Here is a 22,310-nt window from a genome sequence, read left to right as displayed (position 1 = left end):
GTCATTTGCGCTGTCCCCTACCGCGGCCACCGCGGTAGGAAGACTGCTGCCTGCCATCCTTGGACGGGCGGCGCGGCTGAGCGCGCTCGGGAACCACAACCTTGCTGCGGGGCCTGTCAGGCGCCCTGGCTGCAGAGGCTCCCCTGGAGGAAGACGAGTGCTTCTTAAAAGAAGCAGAGCGGCCCCTTTCCTTGACGCGGGAGGAGCGGGACGCCCTCCTAGCTTGCTGCGGTTCTTCCTGTGGCACTGTGGTGGACTCGACAATGTCCTTAGCAGCCTTAAAGAACGTGACTCTGCCCTGCAGCAGCTCCAAACCGCCGCCCATGAGGGTGGTGGGACTGTTCTCCATGTTGATGAGGGATTTATACATCTCCCCGCGAGGACCCACAGGCTTCTCGCCCACGTCCCTCTTAGGCTCGAGGTCGACATAGTCGAGCCAGCGGGCTCTCTCAGCTTGGAGGTTATAATCCATGGACCTGCCCATCCACTTGACCGCATGCCAATTGACCTTCAGCATGATGTCGAATAGGGTGTTTAGCTCCGCAGTGTGCTCCCCCGTGGGCAGACCTTTGACCAGGTCTTTGGTGGAAGCTAGCAAGAGCTGGATAAGATTAAGGTCCTTAGCAGCCAGAGCAGCGGACCGGTAGGCGTTACGAGCCCTGTCCGACTGCAGCTTGTCCTCCAGGACAGTGAACCCCGGCGGGTTGGTGCCGACGGGGCCGACAAACGGCCCGTTTTTAGCCGTGCCTACATCCTTGTACTGGGGTCTGACGGAACCCAGAAAAGATTGTGCCAACAGGTGGTCCAGGTTAGGGCAGGTGGACATGCCTGCCTCCGCACCGCCAACCAAATCCAACACAGAAAAAGGCAGCTTTCTGGGGTCTTTGTGTGTCTTCCATGAGGAATGGAGGGCCTTGGTGAAACCTTTCACCAGCGGCAGCCTGGAGAGGACATACGGGGCGGGAACCGAAGGCTCCTGCCCGGGCATTTCGTCATCATCCTCGGCCTCTTCAGAGGGGAGAGGAGGTGGCAACTCCTCTCCAACTCTGGCAAGAGCTCTCATGTAGACCGTGAGATGATCCAGCATTTCTGCTGCAGAATCGACGTCCTCTGCTCCCGCTTCACCCGCTTGACTGGCGGGTGGAGGGGCAGTGGTGCCTGAGGAGGACTGGGAGCTCCCTGCGGCGTCCAGTTGACGTGCTGGAGCCGCAGGGGCATTACCTTTCACTGTGACCGTGAGTCGAGAACCATCGTCCTCGACGGAGTCCTCCTCCTCCTCGGCCGTGTATCCAGAGTATTCAGAACCAGAACCCTCGCTCTGACAGGAGCTCAGGTCCGACTCTCGCCTGAAAGTCTGGACTGTTTTGGTGATGCTCACGTCGAGGGGAACGTCCCCGACGGTCACATCCGAGCGTTTCTTTTTGGGCACCGCGCCCGAAGGGGAAAAGGCTACCGGAGGGATGTTAGCCTTCTTGGTCGCCTTCTTAGCGGCGACTTCACCAGACCCGCCAGCTCCAGTGACAGTGGAGCTAGCTGCGGTCGGTTGCGCGGCAGGCGGTGTCTCATGTAGCACGGCGCCATCTTGACTTGGAATGGCGCGCTGTTTGCCAAACGGATCTCCGGAAGGCAGCGCCGCACCTTGACCAACGGTGCGGGCCGCCTGGGGAAGGAAAGACTGGGCTGTGGGGTTGAGAGCAGTGGACCCACCTGGTGGAGCGCAGGCCCCGAGGCCTGCCCTGGCTAGGTAGAACCGGTGTACCAGTACATCGTGGTCGTAGGCCACGCAGAAGTCACAGAAGGGTCCTGCTCTCCCCTGAGGACTCAGTGCAGAGAAGGCGTGTGCAACGCCCATGCAGCCGACACAGAGAGGGTGAAGATCCTGTCCGTCGATGAGTCCTGGACAGCCTGGACATTGCCTCGGCAGGAAGGCCAGAGGATCCATGGCGAAGCACTGTAGATAGAGTTAACAAGAAGCAGACGAGCTAACAAGCTAACGGCTAAGGCTAGGCCACGCTTGATTCGGGCAGGGCCTGAACAAGCGGTAAGCAGTGTAGCTAACGTTAACAAATAGCAGACGAGCTAACAAGCTAACGGCTAATGCTATGCCACGCTTGCTTCGGCGGAGGCCTGAACAAGCAGTAATAATCCTTTGTTATAGAAGGAAATAACCGTCGTTTTAGGACGGGACAAGAATAAGTATTCTTAAGTACGGGTTAATTCAACACTCGCCGGTGGGCGACTCCAATGCCACCGCTTTAGGCTAATGCGCGAAGAATAATAATACAAAGGCTGAGTTTCAACTTATCTGAATGTGATATCGCAGAGAGTGAAAAGAGGATGTTACTTCCACCTCCGGGGGCTTATATAGCCTGGAGGCGGGTCACTCCGGTTTGAGTGACAGGCCCTTCCTACCTACGTTAGTACGGGAGCTGAAGTAGTTTCTCTGAATGATCGCCAGGGGGCGTCATTACCCAAGTGGGAGGTCATCCTGGAATATTGACAGTAAACACAGCTTCTCAACTAGTATTTTGCTCCATGGTCACTCAACTAAATATTGGACCCAATCGTCACCAGCCACATAATATTCCCAACATTTTCATACTAAAGTGGCTTTTTTCAGCGACACAAATAAGAAGAAAATCAACTTTATTATCGCCCTTTATCTGTCATCGTGTCATCAGGTGAGGTTTTTAGTGCCTACAAGTAAAACTGCTCTCAGAAGGAAATGCCCAAACAAGGCAATTCCAGTGTAAAGGGTCTTTAAACACCTTTGGAAGGAGAGCTCGCATTCATTCCCCTGTTATGCTATCACATTCATTTTCCTGCAGAATCTTAACTCTTGACACAGCAATTTCTAGGTATCAACTAAGGTTCCCTCAATCTTACCCGGCCCATGGCACCTTTCTCTGGGCATTTTAAACTTAATCAAAAAGCAGCATGTGGTGTCAGCCACAATCATGGTCTGAAAGACCTTGAGTTGACATTGCCTGGATGCATACAAGCCAAAGAAACCCACAACATAATTTAACCCAGCACTCAATTTCTGTCCAGTTAGGTCATAATGAGAAGTTTGGTCTAGCGGAAAATACTTTTTTAAATCACTATTAGTTGGAAGGAAAGAGGAAATGTCCTTGGTTGTACATTTATCAAATAATTGCTTTTTAAAAAGAATTGATTCCTTCTAGTGTAGAAGCATGTTTTGAAGGTTACTTGTCATATTTCCATCTCTTGTTCTGTCCAATAATTTTTACTTTGATTCAATTTAGCAACCACATAGCCAATTAGTTGGTCAAATGAATTAATACCGTACATTAAATAAACTAGTCCTGTGCCTGGGGTGTGTGCACGTGTGCACAGTATCTAAGGGATTGAATGTAGGAGTCTCAGAAGTAATGTTGGAGTGCCCGTTGGGCAGATCTTTATGCCCATATACTGTAGTATGGTGTTCCATATTGGAGTGTCCGTTAGGCAGATCTTTATGCCCATACATGGTGTTCCGTGCAGGCCAGTCTGTGATGTCAGTACTATGACGTCTCAGTATGACGTCAGAGTAGCATGCAGACAGACGGTTACCATGGGGGCGAAACTGTGTAGTATCAGTGATGTCAGCATGCAGATGGCCAGACGGACAGACAGACAGACAGACAGACAGACAGACAGACAGACATTCGCTAAATTAGATTGGACAAATTCAAATGTTATACAAACACACTTTTCACCACGTATATTGTATGCTTATCCACTAGTGGGGATGTTCTTTAGAATGTTAGAAATGCCTGCTGAACCCAAATCCCATTTTCAGCCAATGACTTCATGGCTCTGGTAATTCCTTTACCCAAGCTCCCCCCAGAGACAGAGCCAGATAGATGGCCAATGAGCTGAAGGTATTCACATTACACTTGCTGGTCAGTGCCATTTTATCTGCCCCCATGAGAGTGATACAAATATAATAACAATAACAGGGGCGTCAATTGGGTATGGCAGGGGTATGCAGCTGCCATACCTGCGTCCAGGGGGGGAAAATAAAAGTTACTTTTAAATATAAATCCATGAAGGTCTCTTTGTCTATCTGTGCTGGTTATTATGTTGTTAAATTACAGTAAAAGAAACTACAAATGCAAAATGTAACAAAATGGTCACTTTAACAAGGTATTATAATTATATTCTCCCCATTTTGACAAAATGCTACATTCCCAGGTTTCGCAGGTCAGCTACAGGTGCAATGCATTATTGTTAATTGTGGCACGTTTACATAACATTATTGTTAAACTTGGCAACATGCCAAGTTTAGCTGCACTTGAACCAGGGGCGGAGCTATTAGGTGAAGCAGCCGATGCAGTCGCATTAGGGCCTGCCACCGCTGCGGGGAAGAAAAAAAAACTAAAAAAAGAAGTAAATAAATTAATAAAACTTTTATTTTGAAATGCTTACCGGATTGAGAAGACACTCTATTGCCCCTCTTGACGAGTGCTACTGATTGCCCAATCTGATCAGTTGCTTGAGGACAGCTGTTTCCTGTTTACTTTTAGCGGTAGCATTAAGAATATTCTCTCTGCCGTCTGTTTAGTGTTCAGTGCTGTTATCGGTAGTTTTTTTTTACAGCATGGCTCTGAAAATAATATCTGATTTCTTTGGTGGGCCCGCCACCCAATTAAAAAAGAAAAAGAGTTGTAGGCTATAGAAGCAAGTAGGATATTGTTGATCAGTCTCTGACTCGATCAGAGGAGGAGGATTAGGAACAGAATTTCCACTCAAAGGTAATTAATAGCATGTATACCAGGGGTCTTCAACAGGGGGTCCTCAGACAGAGTTACAACAGGGGGTCCTCCAAATCTTCCAATCCTTTTAATATTAACCACTTGAACCCTAGTGTCCATATTCTGAGAACTGTAGCCGAAAATAGCCGATCAAAGAGGTTTGTTGTACAGAGTAAAAGGTCAAGTTTATTAGGTAATGACGGCTCAAGTGGTTAAATACCCGAAACACAAATTGACATGAATCCAAAATACACTGATGATTGTGCTGTCAAACGATGAAAATATATGGAATCTATGAAAAGGTTGTGGGGGTCCCTGCTCCATCTCTCTCTTAACCAAGGGGTCCTTGGCCTGAAAACGTTGAAGACCCCTGATTTATATACTGTTATATTGTGTTCTGATGGCCACTGTTGCCTACTGTATTTTATTGTGTTGGCAGCCGCTGTGCTGCGCTGTTTCTGACCGATTTTGAAGGATCAGTCGGTGGGGGGTGAGGGGGGGGCTGTGGTGAAAACCTCGCATTGGGGCCCGGCGGGGGGTCGCTACGTTACTGACTTGAACAACCGTTCCAGGCTGCCATATCCAGCCCAAGAAACCGTAGAAACGGGGGAAAAAAATTTAATGTACTTCTTAAAATAAATGCATCATGCCCGTTGCTAAGGTATGGAAACATGACTGGTGTCTACCAGTCATGTTGCCATACCTTAGCTTTTTCTGAACTGACGCCACTAAACAATAATACAACAACAAGTGACGAGAACCAAAAAGGACTTCTTTCCCTTCAGACATATTTGTGTGTGTGAAGGCTGGCTATACCTCACATGCAAATCAAGTTTTGGAGCTTTGTGTTTTGGCAGACAAGCCAGGCTCAAGTTTGTCTGATGTACCAGAGTTCTGCCGCCTTGGAGTTGTGTTATACCCACAGGAAATTTGCTTCAATCAATGCAGGGCATATTCCTTTGCATTTGCACAGCCTGGCAATGAAAGTGATCCTTATTCTGATTCTCTCTCTCTCATAACTAGGGATTCATGGTCTTTGAGTTTATGGATTAATCTGATTACCTTTAATTCATTACCTTAGTTACGACCAAATCAAATCTGCTCTCCAGAACCAATCCTTTTCTAACACCTAAGGAATGTATATCTTAAACCAATTTGCTTGTATGCAGGAAGAAAGAAATAACTTTCAAAATAACTCATTTTGAACTTTTGTGTCCAACTTTATTCCCATCCGTCACATTTATATACACAGTCCCAGTGATCAGTCTGCAGCATCTCTGTCAAACAAGATAGTTTCCTGACTCAATTATGGATTTACTCAAAGTGGCTGTCCATCACGCCTTGATCCGATTATACTGTGTCGAGCTGCTCACTCACTCACATCATTATGTTAGAGCGGAAGCCTATATGGAAATACACTGCCATCGATCAGTGAGTGCTGTATGCTCCATATACCATGAGCAACAGACTGCCATTATATAATGCATGTTTGACCCATCCTGCGAAGATGAGGGATGGATGTACAGACGGTACAGACCATAGATATGCCAATAATAACTGTGCACAGGACACACTTCATAGAGGTACATTAAACTGTACAGAGGGATGGAGAGACAGAGAGGATTAGGAATGAGAGCGAGAGAGGGGGGGAGAGAGAGAAAGAGTGGATGTTCATGCAAGAGTAAGTTGAACTTTGAACTTGCAGTAAGTTTTATGTTTGTTGTTGTCGTTAGGTATAAATGTCTAATGCAGTGGTTCTCAACCTGTGGGTCGGGACCCTCCAGGGGGGTCCCCAAAGTATTTTGGGGGGTCCCCAGATGATTAACTTAATGTGCAACATTGTTTTCCCACTCAACAGTAAACAAACCAACATAAAGTTTAAGTGTATCGAGGGTATCTGCACATTTGTGCAGAAGTGACAATTTAAGGACTTTTTAATACCTCTAAAATGACAAATGAAACATTGGCCAAATTGTCAAACATTGGAGGCAGAAATTGTGAAAATGATCTACATGCTCACAGCGTTGTGAGCATGTAGATCGGCTATTTTCACAATAGAACCGTGTTACTGTATACACAATGTAATGCCTCAAGTGCTCGTCAGGGTGGGGGGTCCCCAGTTCAAATATGATTATTTTGGGGGTCGCGGCCTGAAAAGGTTGAGAACCACTGGATTAGTACACTCTCAAGAGTTAAATTAACACTGTGGACTTTGCAGGGTATTAAACAACCATTTATGTTTGCTCAACCAAATCCACTCACTTGTTGCGGCAGTAGAGGGCCATACACAGGGTGCCCAGGAGGCTGATCGCCATGGCGATGGACGTGATTGACAGCACCTGTCTCTTGTAGATCTCCTTGCTCTCTGCAGGGAGACAGACAGAGAACACACAGACATATAAATATCTGACCAGTCAGCACATGGGAAATCAAATCAGCACTCGCATAGAGCAATTATAAGCGTGTGTGTGTGTGTGTGTGTGTGTGTGTGTGTGTGTGTGTGTGTGTGTGTGTGTGTGTGTGTGTGTGTGTGTGTGTGTGTGTGTGGTGGGTGGGTGGGTGGGTGAGTGTGTGTATGTGTGTGTGTGCGCGTGCGTGCGCGCATGATTGCGTGCGCACAGCCGCACACTTGTAGCTTGGAATCAGACGAATCCGCTGGTGGCCCCGCTCAATTGTGAATCATTTTCCTCACCCTGAAGAGTTGGGTGACCAATCAGGGCCCAGTATTGATCTGGTCTAACCAATTGTGTCCAGAGATTTCGTTTTTTTAACTCGCCACTTGGGAAAAAAACCTTCCATATAGAAGTACCAGACTCATATCTACACAGTGATATAGTCTGGCTGTTTTCACAATTTCTGCAATTTCTGTGAAGCTAGAACGCGTGTGGGTCAGTGACGTGACGCCCCAAAAAACATGTTTTTTAAAAAACTTTAAATAGCAGGCATAACAATTATTTACTTTTGTTCTACTCACTCTCAACTTTATGGAAACACATTTTGTTTTTAGATATTTTATTGGAATCAGACTTTATTGAGCAGTTTGTTGTACTTGTGCCTAAAACCGTCATCTGGTGTGACATGACAATAATTGTTCATAAAATGAAAATGGAGTACACCTTTCTTAAGTTTCTCACTTTATCAAAGTCCTTTATCATAACTAACCTGTGATCCACTATAGTTTTGTGAAAATTAATTGAATCTGTATATTTTTTTCATAATCAACACTCTGTGTGAGGCCCATGTTGTCGATCTTTCAACATATTTTAATTTTATTCTGACAAAAACTTTCTTTAAAATTACACAAATATTTGTGACTCTTCCTGATACTATTTTCTATGTAAACCATACACATTTTTTCGGTTTCATCATTAATAAAGGTATGATTTCTCACTATTTGGAATGTCACACCAGATGACTTAGTGTCACACCAGATGACCATATCTTCATGTGTCAAATCAAACTGTGTTTTAACCTACCTATTAGTGAGTAGTGAACTTTACTGATTGATTAAACAATTACCCAGGAAAAACAGCAACAGTAAAATTGCTTTAACATTAAATAACATGGCCTTAATATTTCTGAACAGGATAGTATTGTTGGGCCTTAACATAGGATAACAAAGAATTGTAGTAGTAGATGGATGATGAGGATGTGCACAGGAATGCTACGCACACCTAAGTCTTCTGCCGGCCCACGGCAGAAGGATCTTAAAGAGACAATAAGGTGCATAGCCACACTGGGAGCCAAGGCAACATTTTATTAACACCAATTATTGGAAACAACTCAGCATTCAGGTGTATTACTTTTTTCCGAAGTCTCCTGAACTTGAACACAGCATTTTGAGTTGAACAAATTTATTTACGAATCATGTCGTTACACCACATCTCCACTAGCTAAAGAGTGCTGGGTTGTGCAACTCCGAAAATAGCTGATCTACAAGCTCTCGCAGCACAATGCGTTGAGAGCTTGTAGATCAGCTATTTTCGCTATGTTTGTCTCGGGTCCTACCTTACCTCATTGTCCAGTCCAGTGAGTGAAAGTACAAAAGTATTAGATTAGATTAGAATAGACATTTAGACTGCATTGTACATCAGCCAGTCACATTTGGTGAGGGTATAGACATTTAGACTGTATTGTACATCAGCCAGTCACATTTGGTGAGGGTAGCAAACCGTTTGCCCTGTTGCGGTTCTGCTATGCCACAGACAACTTCCTGCTCTTTGTAGAAAATGCAGTCTCGCCCCTTTGGCCAGACAAAACCATTTTTTCATTTTTCCAAGTTGATTCATGCAGTTTATCTCTAGCCCCTCCTTATTAATGGTAACAATCTGCCCCACATATGGCTTTCCCTCATATTTGATTATGACAAACTGTCCTTGTGTGTATTCATCTGAGGAGGTGTCTGAATCCTCAGCTTGGGCCTCTCCAATAGATGCACTTGTGTCCAGCACCTGAGTAGAAGACCTTCAGGAGGAGACATTTAAATGTAATTTATTTGTCAGGTAGATTGTTTTTAGTAGTAAAATGTAATTACTAGCAAGTCCTCAAGTTTGCCAAGTATGTTATACTCACTGAAAAGTGTTACCACAATATAAGGTTTAGGTTTCTGTGAAGGGGTTTCTGCTCTGTCTGATGAATTTGCTGTATCACCGAATGAAGCTAAATTAAATTATGTAAAAATGTTTAAAACGTTGTTTTAAACATGTTAAAATGTTTTAAATGGACAAAAGAAACATGGGACTTGTTATTTATTGTTATGTCTGTAGGAAAATACAGTATATATCATCTGGTGTGACAATCAAGTCATCTGGCGTGACAAGCAGATATGTCACACCAGATGACGAAGTGTCACACCAGATGACGTTTTCTGCATTTAGGACTACTTTGAGGCTACCAGGTACACATTAGCATGCTAACAACATGCTAGCTATAACAAAACAACCTAGATTTACATGTAATTATGACCAAAGTTTCAAATAACTTTTGCTTTATTAATGAAAAAGGTGTCACACCAGATGACATCCAGAAGTGCCACACTTGTCAAAGTTTCAACAAGATGGCATTTCATGAAAATGTTAAAATCATAACTCACCTCAGACACCTGTCTTGCAGTTGTGCTGGGAGTGCTGAATAGCCTTACAGAAGAAGGACCTCTCTAGCCCAGTAGGTGTCCAAATTATTGCCTGTTTAATTTTTCCAAACTAGTGTCACACCAGATGATTTTGGTTTGGGGGACAAAATCTTTTTGATCAGAAATGACTGAAAACATTATGCTTGGACTTTGAAAAGATATAGGCTCACAAATAGACATTTTTTTTGCCTAAATTCATTTTTAAATGAATTTTAGCAATTCTTTTTCTTAGTTTTATTCAAGTTCCCACTTTGAGAAACAAGGTCGGGACAGTCACACCAGATGACATTTACCATGTTTGGTTGAAGATTCTGAAGAAATGAGGAATGAAATGTTTTAATCTTGAGTAAGTTCACATAAAGCTTAATGTCCTGCACAATATTCAGAAGGTTTTTGACAAATATATTTTTTATTTATACATGTTTGACACCGAGGACAGCGAAAACGCTACGTCACGTCACCCACCCGTGTGCGTTTGTGTGCGTGAGTGTTTGTGAGTATGTGAACGTGATACACTATGTCTAAGTTAACACGTTGCAAGCCGCGGCAGAACCCTCTGAACAGAGGTAGCGCCGAAGAAATAAGCCATTTATTTACAAACATGTTTTAAAAAAACAAAGCCCACATGATAACAACACGTACTGGAGTGCTCGACACAGCGTACATATTCATCCTGCAGAGGTCGGCGATCTTACTTTGGCGAGGCGGAGGGGAGATCAATTCCATTCGTTTACGTGCGGCGAAGCAGGGAAAGGAGCGATAGAGAAGCGGCGCCCGAACGTGATTGAAACCGCGATCCACGAACAGAGACAAAGACCAGCCATCTTGTTTGAGCTTCTTGCTGAGTTTCAACACTGGGGAGAGGATGAGGCTCCTCCTGGCCAGCCATCCATCCAGAATGTGAGTCAACGGCGTGGCCTGCTGGATATTAGGAGTATCACACCCAGCACCAGAAAATGACTGTCAGAGCATATTAACCCTTTCAGATCGCTCCAAAAAGACACAGAGAAGAATTTCCGATGTTTTTTTTTTTTTTTATTATAATTTATATCAAAAGTCCGGGAATAGACGTGTGGCTGATGGGACCCAGTAGGAAGTCCGAGGGAGTACGGCCAGGCTTAGAAGGTGTTAAGATCACTGTCTGGCATTCAGCATGAAATCCTCCCACAACGAACCATCACGGAATTAAGCGTGGCTTTGAGATGGGTACTTACCCATGTATTCTTTTCAAATAGGCCTATAGATGTTTACAATACCCCAGCAACCATTTGAAACGATGAAACAACCATTAACAAGACAGCAGCTCACTAGGGTTCGTTGCCTTTCTCCCACGGTTTCCATGAAAGCCTTGTTCACACTGTTAACTGGATTTGTTTCTACATGAGAGATAACGCCAGTCCAAACAACTTAAAAAATGTGTGCAGTACCCACGCAAACATCTATAATTCCCAAACACCACCTCGTTCATATCGTCACTGTCGGGCAGAAACCTTGTATCTCCAAGTTTCAAATGTGTATGTTTTTTTCGTAAAGTATAGCCCCGCTTCAACATACCACTGTCGCACAACATAACAGATCTACAAGCACACAACGCCTAATATTGCGAGCTTGTAGATCGGCTATTTTCAATAGTTTAAATCCTTTTAAAAATGATAAATAAAAAATGAACGGTTTTGGACAAGGTTTCCACCGACAGCGATGATATACTGTATTGTCGCTGTCAGGCAGAAAACTGCGTATCTCCACATTTAAACATTTTCTATCGTTATTAATGCACTACTTACAGCATGCCTACTGTATACCAGTGGTTCCCAAACTGGGGGTCTCCATAAAATATGCAATATTGTTTTCTCACTCAACAATAAACAAACCACCATACTGTATAAGTGTACAGCTTATCTGCACGTTTCTACACTGACAATTTAAGGACTTTTAAGGCCTTTTTTTATACCAAATTGCCAATTATTAGGTAAGAAAGAGTAGGCAAACATTGTGAAAATAGCCAAGCTCGTAGTTCGGCTATTTTCACAATACTTATCTGTGGAAACGTGGGGTCCCCACCCAGTCCAAACATGATTATTTTGGGGTGTCACGGCCTGATCTACAAGTTCAAAACACGTGGCTTTCAGTTTCAGTTTCTGTGGGTTTTATGAATATTAGGGAAGAAATATTAACAACAGCTATCTAGATAACTATATCTATACTATAATTTTGCGAATGTCTGTCTGAGTGAGTGTCTGTCTGTATGAAACAGCGTTTCTCCTCGGTGGCTGGAGCAATTGATCTGAAATCGCATCACCATCAGCATATGAACACACCTGACATAACTGTGAAGCCCGTTTGTCACTTTCACAAATCGTATGCTGTATAATAGCATTTTTATGGTGTATCTATATCTATTTAGCCTACAGTACCTTTTGTTACCACACATGTTAAGGGAGGGGCGCTGTTGTTCAGGCCATGCACAATCACACACAAACCCACACACACACACACACACGGGGGGGGGGGGGGGGGGGGAGTGTGTGTGTGTGTGCAGGCGGGCAGGCGGGCGGGCGGGCGGGCGGGGGGGGGGGGGTTAGCCATTAAACGAAACGGGTATTTCTTACATTGATGCTCCTACATATTATCATGCAAGCACCAGTTAAAGTTACTTTCCATCCCTCATATACTGTATGCACAGTGCACATCCCATAACCCACACACTGCACATCATTTTGGAGCTCATATCTTTGAACGGGTAAGAGCTAGTCTATCTAACTAGCTAAATAATAACTAACCTGGATCCATTGGAACACAGGTTATTTCCTGAGAAAATTGGGTTTTTGGTCATACAAGGTTTCCACCAGACAGCAACGATCTTTCCAAATGCTCTATTCAGCTCACTCACATCAAGTTAGTGCTCAGATGCACGTAAACCGCTGGTGGGAACGGTTGCTACATGTAATGGAGCTTGAATGCGTCAAGGCGAGAAGAGTTATGGCTCGGACAGACACCATTAGTGGAGAAAAATGGAAGCTGTCTCGTTTGCTATGAACAAGTAAATCATGGCCGCCTTCAGATACATTAATAGGCGATCGATCACATTTTTATTTAGTGGAGGCCAGACCTAGTTGGGGTTGGAGAGAGTGTGTGTGTGTGTGTGTGTGTGTGTGTGTGTGTGTGTGTGTGTGTGTGTGTGTGTGTGTGTGTGTGTGTGTGTGTGTGTGTGTGTTTGGGGTGGGGGGAGAAGCACATGTCATGGTGATTGAGATAAACTGAATGAGGACGGGTTTAAAAAGAACCACTTTAGTATACAAAAGCATTCAGTTGTTAGCTATTAGGAGAGAGAGAGAGAGAGAGAGAGAGAGAGAGAGAGAGAGAGAGAGAGAGAGAGAGAGAGAGAGAGAGAGAGAGAGAGAGAGAGAGTAGAAAGAGATACATGAAACTCCACTACTCCACTACATCTCGGATCCAAATATTGTACTTTTACTCCACAATTGTATTTGAAAACTTGAGTTACTAGTTAATTTGCACACATACATTATAATATTATAAAAGTTTGACCCATGTTTTACCTATGCTATTTGAAAATAGCTGATCTACAAGTTCACAATGTGTACTTTAAAGGAGGACTTCACCCCCAAAATGTTTTTTTTTCTTCTTTTCTTTCTATTGATTACTCAGGCCATGGAGACTTGAATTCAATAATAGGGGACCCTATTATTGGGTCTCCATCCGGAATCAATGGGGGTACATTTATTATAATCAATAATTGGCTTAGGAATGCGACAAAAACTAAAATATATTATTGAACTCAAGTCTCCATGGGGTGTCGTGAGTATTAAATCAATAGAAAAAAAAAGTCATTTTGGGGGTGAACTACTCCTTTAAGTACATTTTAATGCCAATACTTTTGTACTTTCACTCAAGGACATTTTGAATTCCAGACTTTTACTTGTAACCGAGTATTTCTACATTGCAGTATTGATACTTTTACTTAAGTAAAAAAATTGAGTACTTTTTCCACCACTGCACACATGTGTGCGCGCGGTCTGAGCCTAATGATAAATGTTCCCATGCACAAAATGCCTCCTGCCCACTTGTCTGCCCACCCACCCACCCGCGCAACCACCCACGCACTAATGTCCTTGTTTGGACACCAATGCAGAAACACTCCCTTGAAGTGAATAAATCATTCGACCCAGGGAGAGAGAAAGCATGTACCGCTTCCATCTGTGAGGTCACAGGGTCCCTCCTTCTATTTATTTCCACTCCAGAGGACCGGTTTCGCCAAAAGCATTTCTGAATGCAGATTTTACAGCACCACAATAGAAAAATAGGATTAATATTTCAGAACCAAGGTGGCAGAGGCACACAAGCTGTTGCAGTGACCTCTTTGTCAAGCAGGAATGAGGCAAGTGTGCTATCCTTCCAAAAAAAGGCTATATATTCATGAAACTATATATAATATATGATCCGTTGTTAAAATGTTATTATCCAGGGACAAAAAGACAACACTTAGTAGAAGTGCACGGATATCACTGATACCCAGATTGGAGCTGGACCTGATCTGTCAATAAGTATGTGGATTTTGACTGATACTATTATTAATAATGCTAAACGGTCTTACACAATTGATACTTTTCTATTATTTGCCTAACCCTAAACCTAACCCTAAGGTAAGTGGGGAAGATAGAATCCGGGGAGCATAGTGGGATCACCCAAACATTAGAAGGTCCTCCAAATATTCTTCTATCAGACAGAAGTGACATTTTCAGTTTCAGTTAGTAAAATGAACTACATATTATACAAACTGCTTGAGTCTATTTTTCAATAGGCACTAGGCAATCTTGTTTTCAGATTTGAAAACAAGGTTGCATATTTGATGATGCTTGAAACAATCTCTGTCGCTCTGTCTCTCTGTGTGTGTGTGTCTCTCTCTCTCTCCCCCGTATACAGTACACACACACACACACACACACACACACACACACACACACACACACACACACACACACACACACACACACACACACACACACACACACACACACACACACACACACACACACACACACACACACACACACACACAGGTTTCCCCTGGTTTGTGAGGACAGTCTGAGGTTTGGTGGTTTGTAAGGACACCACTTTCCCGTGGTTGTATAGCCAAGTGGATGGTATCAAAAAATTCAATTCAGTCCACAGAACACAAATCTGGCTTCAGATTCTAGATACACCCAACAGAAAATAGAAAATACAAAATCCTACATTATGAGGACACTTTTAATGAGATCCATAAGCTCCGCCCATGTATTATGAGGACTAATGCGGGTTTGTAAGGACAGTACACACACAATAACTACACATGTATTATGAGGACTAATGGGGTTTGTAAGGACATTACACACAAAAATGTAAGGACAGTACACACAAAATAACTACAAACACTATAGGGAAGGTGTTGATGTTTTTATAAAGATACCAGATCCAGAGTAATTCAGCAAATGTCTAGTTATCAATTGCTTTTTACTTTATATTTATTTGGGTTGTCCACGTCAGGGCTTCTCAACCTTTCTTATACCATGGACTGGCTGCCAGTTTGAATATGTCTGACCATAAAGGACATATATGCCAGTTCTTGAATATTTCTGGCCATAAAGGACATATATTATGCAACATATGTTTATCATATACAGTCTGTGACATATTAGAAGTTGACCACCTCCATATATGTCTACATATAGCCTATATCCATATGAGACATTATGTAAAATTACGACATACATGAGCCATATGTCACATAAGGTATCTATTGGCATACATGTTAATATATTCCCGTAAGTCTTCTTGTGGACCGGTGATTGGGAACCTCTGGTCTCCATTACCTCAATCTTACTTATACTAACCACTTTAGGAATGGATGCTTCAATTCAACCCTCACAACAATACTTGCTTCATGTATGTCAGCATGTCTATGGTTAGGCCTATACTGTATCTGTCCCAGATAACAGTAAATTACATTACATGGTAGCCACCGCCATCATTAAGGACCCCCACCATCCGACTCACAACCACAAGGACCCTCATCTCACCCCTCACAGTTCTCCTGCCATCAGGGAACTTTGGCTGTAGAATCAATAGGATGAGAGACTACTTCCTTCCACAAGCTATGAGGACAGTCGACGCATTAACCCTCCATCCCCACATTCACAACGCTCCCCTGTCAATAAACTCAAATCTGCTACAAATTAACTGTTGTATGACTGGTTGCAAATATGACAGCTTTGTTTTACATGGTGCCATATTTTGTTAGTTTTCTGGTTTTCATGTGTCTATGAGGTTGATAGTACTTCATCAGACCCCCTGGTGTGGTTGTTATGAGCAAATATGTATTCCCTTTGGGTTAGGGTTTCTTCCTGGAGGCTGCCACCATGGGGGTCAAAAGTGCCAATCCAAAATAAATAAACTGACGCAATATAATCGCACCCACTCACGCACCTCCCCTCATCATCATTTCATTATATTAGTACAACCTTTGTGGGCGGAGCTGGCCCAAACATAACATGTGCGAACAGAGAAGTGCCAGGTTGGTCTAGTCTGTGCCCAGATGCGGCTGACAGCTATCAAACAGTAATTTCACACTTTATCAGTTGACACTGACAAATGAGATCAATGGATTAATTTTATTTACATAGACAGGGTGATTTCCTCAGCCCTCTCCCCCAGACTTTGTGTATGTAGTTCACATTTCACTGATGACTGCTTCACTAACTTAGCCCAAGACAAGTACATTTAGGATGTCCAAAAACGAAAATATTGAAGCCATGCGCTGTTCCAACAATCTATCCTGGTTATGCAGAAAGCAGCACCTGAAGAAAAAAAAATGCTTAGAACCTTTTAAACCGTGTTAATTTTGTCAGCATGCAGTGAATTAATATGGGTGCTAGGAGCTTCTCTGCATGTTAAATTCAAGGCAGGCTGACATAAAACCCTGGTTCAAAATGTTGTTTCAACATCCATTCATTGTTGTATACTGTTGAACCTGGCTGCAGGCATATAGGATACTGCGACCCCCTTTACATTTGTCATACGATGGCCAGAAGAAGATCGGACATTGCCGACCCGACACAGGACCCACTCGAGTCACATTGTTTGGGCATAGATAGGGGCTAGACTGCAAGAGCCAGTTGATGATTTGTTTTTGAACACACACAACACTTAGCTATGGACATGAAGTACCCTAGGTGAACATAAATATATTTTCGAGGAAATAGAATTGTGGAGATGTTCCAATGAAGGCACAAAATGAGAGAACAGTTAGATGTTTTATAAAGCCTATAGCCTATCCCATAGGCTACAAATTGTAGGTGTTGATTGAGTGCTATATCAAACCTTGTTCTTAAACATTTTCATGTAAACTACAACCAAATTAAAATGCAGAGTTGTAAGTAAAAGAAAATAAATCCCTAAAATGATTGGAAAACAGAAAATAGCCAAATCAGTAACCAGATTAGGCCTAATCCATTTATGAATTTGAAAATAGCAGATCTTCAATCATGTCACATGAGCTTGTAGATGTGATATTTTCAAATTTTTCAAAATGTATTTTGGTTTCAACTGGTTACACTGCTTTTGACACTAAACTAATTTTGCTGTGGACCCTTTGGAACTCCCTCAAGGACGCCTGGGGGTCCCCAGACCCCAGTTTGACAATCACTGTTCTAGAGCATTTTGTAAACAACTGGGAAGAGCCATTGGCAATACTTTCATGAGGGTGAGGAGGGATTAGGAAACGTGGGTGGTCTTGTAGTGGTGAAAACCAGGTATACTTGTGAACTGGTGGGTGTGGCTACATAAAAACCCAATTTTAACACTTTCTGTACACTTTTTTGAAAAATCTTCCTCCTAATAATCAGTATAATCATAATACCTGGTGATCAAATTTTTGAAATGTCACGGCACTGCATCTTTAAAGCACTCTAGTACTAGTCTTTAGGAACATATGTACTGTATAAATGATCGATACATTTGTTGTTTTTGGGTCAGTTTTAAGTGCACTGCAATTAAGCAATGACATTGTTTTTATCCAGCGGGTAAATGCACAGGAAGGAAAAATTAAGTGAATCTTTAGCAGATCCACAAGTCTAGGTATGCTGGTCGCCGGTTCGATTCCCGATCCAGACGACCTTTGCCACATGTCATTCCCCATCTCTCTCCCCATTTCCTGTCAATCTACTATCCTATCAAATAAAGGCATAAAAATCCCAAAAAACTAATCTTAAAAAAAAGAAAGTGCAGGTCTGAGATTTATCACCCAGCCCTACTTTAATGTTGAGTTACATGTTGTGTGACATCATTTTTGTAGCTGCAAGGAATAATTATGGCAATTATAATTTGATTTTGGCAGGCCTTGATGGCATCGTAATAACTGATTTTACACTTGGTTGTGTGCTGAAAATAGCAGATCTACAAGCTCACAACGCGTTGCGCGACACGTTGTGAGCTTGTAGATCTGCTATTTTCAGCACGCAACACTTGAGAGCAACCAAACATAAAATGACTCTCTACTCCACTAGTCCCTCCCTAACGTTTTAGTCTAGTTTTGATTTTGTTGACGAAATTGTCAATATATTTAGTCTTAGTTTTAGTCATCACAGCTTAGTTTTTATTTAGTTTTTGTCAGTGAAAAAAATGCAATCGACAAATACTTTTCGTCATAGTTTTAGTCAACAACATCAACACTGCTCTGACAGTACAAATGGAATCAAATGAACACTAAGTCTCATGATGCAAGGTTAAATTAACCTTGTCTGTCTGTCTGTCTGTCTGTCTGTCTGTCTGTCTGTCTGTCTGTCTGTCTGTCTGTCTGCCTGCCTGCCTGCCTGCCTGCCTGCCTGCCTGCCTGCCTGCCTGCCTGCCTGCCTGTTTGTCTGCCGATTGTTAACCAATTTGAGTTAAGCTCTCCTCCACTCTTAAACTATACATAATAGCCTATACATTTTCACCTTGTGCAGGGAAACCCTTTCACTCATTCTTTCCACTGTAGCCTACTGATTACTAGCTTGCAATGCAATCAGCCACTGATCAAATTCACCTGTGCTGCCTGCCCATCCCCCATCCCCCATCTCCCTCACTGCACTCACTCTAAACTGTCTGAGTGAGCAGCTGCCCCTCCCCCCACAGTCAACAGCAAACTGGCTGTTGGTTTGTTTTTATGCAGTCTGTACAAGGCAAGGCTTTAAATACTGTGAATATGTGTGAAAGTAAATCCTACATGTTACTTTATGCTTATAGGGTCGTCTTACTAGTGACTATATACAAATGTAACCAAATGGAACATAATCTGTGTAATCTATGCACATGGCTTATTTTTTTGTTCAGGTTAGTTAAAGCAGTGGTTCTCAACCTCTGGGTCAGGGAATTATTTTGGGGAGGGGGTCCCCAGATGATTAACTAAATGACTGTGCACCATTGCTTTCTCTCTGAACAGTAAACATACAGCATAAGGTTTAAGTGTAAGGGTATATCTTCAGATTTCTAAAGTCCCCTTCCATAATCAATGGGGGCAATTTACCCCTTTTTTTGCAGATATATGACCGATTTGTTGCATGTCTGAGTCATCATGACATCACTGAGATGCCATAGACTCCTACCTACCCACTGTCTGACGTGACCTACCACTGCCGGATGCACGCACGCACACGCGCACCTCATCCCGGATTGTATAACAGATTTCTTAAGCCCGGTTCACAATGCAACATGCTAGCCCAGATGATCCTTTTGCCATCCTATAACCTAAAAGCCTAACATGGGTTGTGACAGCACTGAGAGTAGATACGTGCTACAGCCAATCAGAGAACAGGACAGGTGGCTTGTTTGATTGAATTCACACATTATTTTCTTTTATATAATTAAAAGACTGTTTGTCTGTCTGGATCAATCCAGTGATATAACTTTATTAATTATTGTGGGCGAATCCAGGTGTGACAGAACACTCTCAATGGAGCTATTGTAGTCCAGCCTGAGGATGCAGTAGCCTAGACTACGAACCTCTTCAGGCGATAAAAGCAATATAGTTGCAAATTCTTTATCCTCACATGCGTTGTGTCCCACTTGAGCTCCTCCTTATTGTGTACTTCAAGGAACTTTAAATCCATGACCATCTCAATAATAAAGTAAATAGTATGTCGGTATATTGTGTCTATATATATATATATATATATATATATATATATATCATCCTGGTGAAACCTCTTAGTGTTTGAACCCCTTTCACAGGTCAGTTATGCAGTCTGGAAACCACAATGATGGACATCAGATTTCAAGAAAAAACTTGTACTGTGTACTCTGAACTGCAGAGCGATTTTATCTACCTGATGAGTTGAACAGTGTGTACAAACCACTGGCTTTGTTCAGACTGTATACATCAGAAATTGTATTTGGGATGAGAGTCTCACTCCAATCGCATCCTCCACTTGTGCTTTAGTGCTCCCTCAAGCAAGGAGATGAGGATTAGATTTGAGTCTGGAGGGATCAAGCAGGTTAGACTGATTGTAGTCCGAGCATTTCATGCAAAAATTGTCATGTCATTTGGGATTCTGAATCCAATGTAAGCATTTGTTTTGCACAAAAACATTCCTTTCTGAGCCCCCACAAAACTGTGAAAAGTGAGGGCCGTTTTTAGCCCAAGGAATGTTTTTCGTGCAAAACAAATGCATGCATTGGATTCAGAATCCGGTAAAAGAAAACATCTAGTTTGACCCCTCACATGCTACTTAAAGCATATTTGTCTTTAGTATTATTTTACTGTATAGTAAAGTCTATGACAGGCAGCCCAACTTTGATTGGCTCCCACAAGTTTCCCAAGACAAATCTGTGATGGCCCTGTAGCCAAAGAATTTCCATATGGCATGTTCTAACTGTGTGCCAAATGTCATGCTTCTATCGTAAAGTGCGCGATTCCATCAAAATACTGCACAAAATGGCCGGACTATAGTAACATTGTGTCACAAATGAGGAAATGGCATATTCGGGACAACCTTGGTAGTAGGCTAACAAGGCTATGCTTTATTCAAGCCAAACGAGACACCATATTATTTTGGTGCTTTATGATCCCACAGGGAATGCTACAATTTGTCCATCAGTGTCTGATAGACAAACTTTTACTGCACTCTTTTTACAGTACAGTAAAAGTACAGACAGTACAGTATACAGACAGTACAGTTCAGTGATAAAAGGTCAAGGTCACAAGCTTATTTAGAATAATTTGACCTTTCATATAATTGTAGTAAGCTACTTTGGTGTCATATACTGTATATCTGAATGCTAGTGAAGTCACTGATCTACAAGATGTACACACAATTCGTAACACAAGAATCTTGCCTATACTGTGTAATACTGTGTAGAGGAATAATTCTAGAATCAGTATCGGGATTTAAAGGGATATTCCACTTTCAAAAAACTCTGCCTTGCATGGGTCTGCCTCCCCAGGCTCAGGGCCTCTCCCCACACACACCCATTGTAACTTCAAACTCCATTTTAACCATAATAGATTCATTAAAAACACCCATTATTTTTTTCTGGTGACTCATACTACCCTCCTAATACGTGAGCAGGCCGTGTTGTTTCGATAAAAAATTTCATTTATTTGTAATAGTTTTATTTTGTATTTAATTTTTCAGATTTTCCCAAAGAATTATTAAAAATAAATGAAAAAGGTTATTGAGAAAACACGGCCTGCTCACGTATTAGGAGGGTAGTTAGTATGAGTCACCAGAAAGAAATAGTGTGTGTTTTTAATGAATCTATCATGGTTAAAATTTAATTTGAAGTTACAATGGGTGTGTATGTGGAGAGGCCCTGAGCCTGGGGGGAAAGATAACATTTACATCAAATATCTAAATATTAAAAACTGTTCAGGGTGTTCATAAAAGCCTGATTAGATGATAAAGTGACCAAAATTATCCGTAGGCTTGAACTTAATTAGCATTTTTACCCAAGGGTAAAAATGGTGCCTGGGTGCCTGCCTACTCCTGTATGTCGGAGTTAACTTAAACTCATAATACTGTACATGATGTCATGGTCATGATGTGATGTCATGTGATACTGTATATAGGAGCTACGCTGATCAGCATACATGACTGTGCAGAGCTGCTACCAGTGGTGCTTTGGGGTTTTCTTTTCAGGGTGGACGGTCATTTATTGACGTCACATGCACGCGCGCCTTTAGATGTGTGCGTGCTAACTAAAAGTTTGCTTTGAACAAATCTCATCTATCACAGTAATGGAGCCAGGTAGCCTGAGACACGCACAATGCACATACAGTCACCGCTGGAAACCTACAGTAGGTGTTAAAGTAGCCTATCCATATGAATAGGGGGGTATGTGCAAGCCCACCACTCACTGCCTGCCTGGTAAACCTGTTATGCGAATAGCCA

At 42.6% G+C, this 22,310-nt stretch overlaps 1 protein-coding gene across 1 annotated transcript in view; it reads right to left on the bottom strand.

Annotated features, from left to right (window-relative positions):
• Window positions 1-22,310, bottom strand: part of nrg3a (neuregulin 3a) — a gene marked incomplete at both ends in the record, with an annotated part of 468,665 nt that overhangs the window by 30,806 nt on the left and 415,549 nt on the right. The window contains one exon of the mRNA XM_080740685.1: window positions 7,020-7,122. Within this exon, the coding sequence (XP_080596811.1) occupies window positions 7,020-7,122 (103 nt within the window). The remainder of the gene's footprint in view (window positions 1-7,019; window positions 7,123-22,310) is intronic.

Source organism: Nannobrachium achirus, assembly GCF_963921795.1.
Source record: "Nannobrachium achirus genome assembly, chromosome: 13".
NCBI lineage: Eukaryota > Metazoa > Chordata > Actinopteri > Myctophiformes > Myctophidae > Nannobrachium > Nannobrachium achirus.
This window is presented reverse-complemented; position numbering and strand designations above follow the sequence as displayed.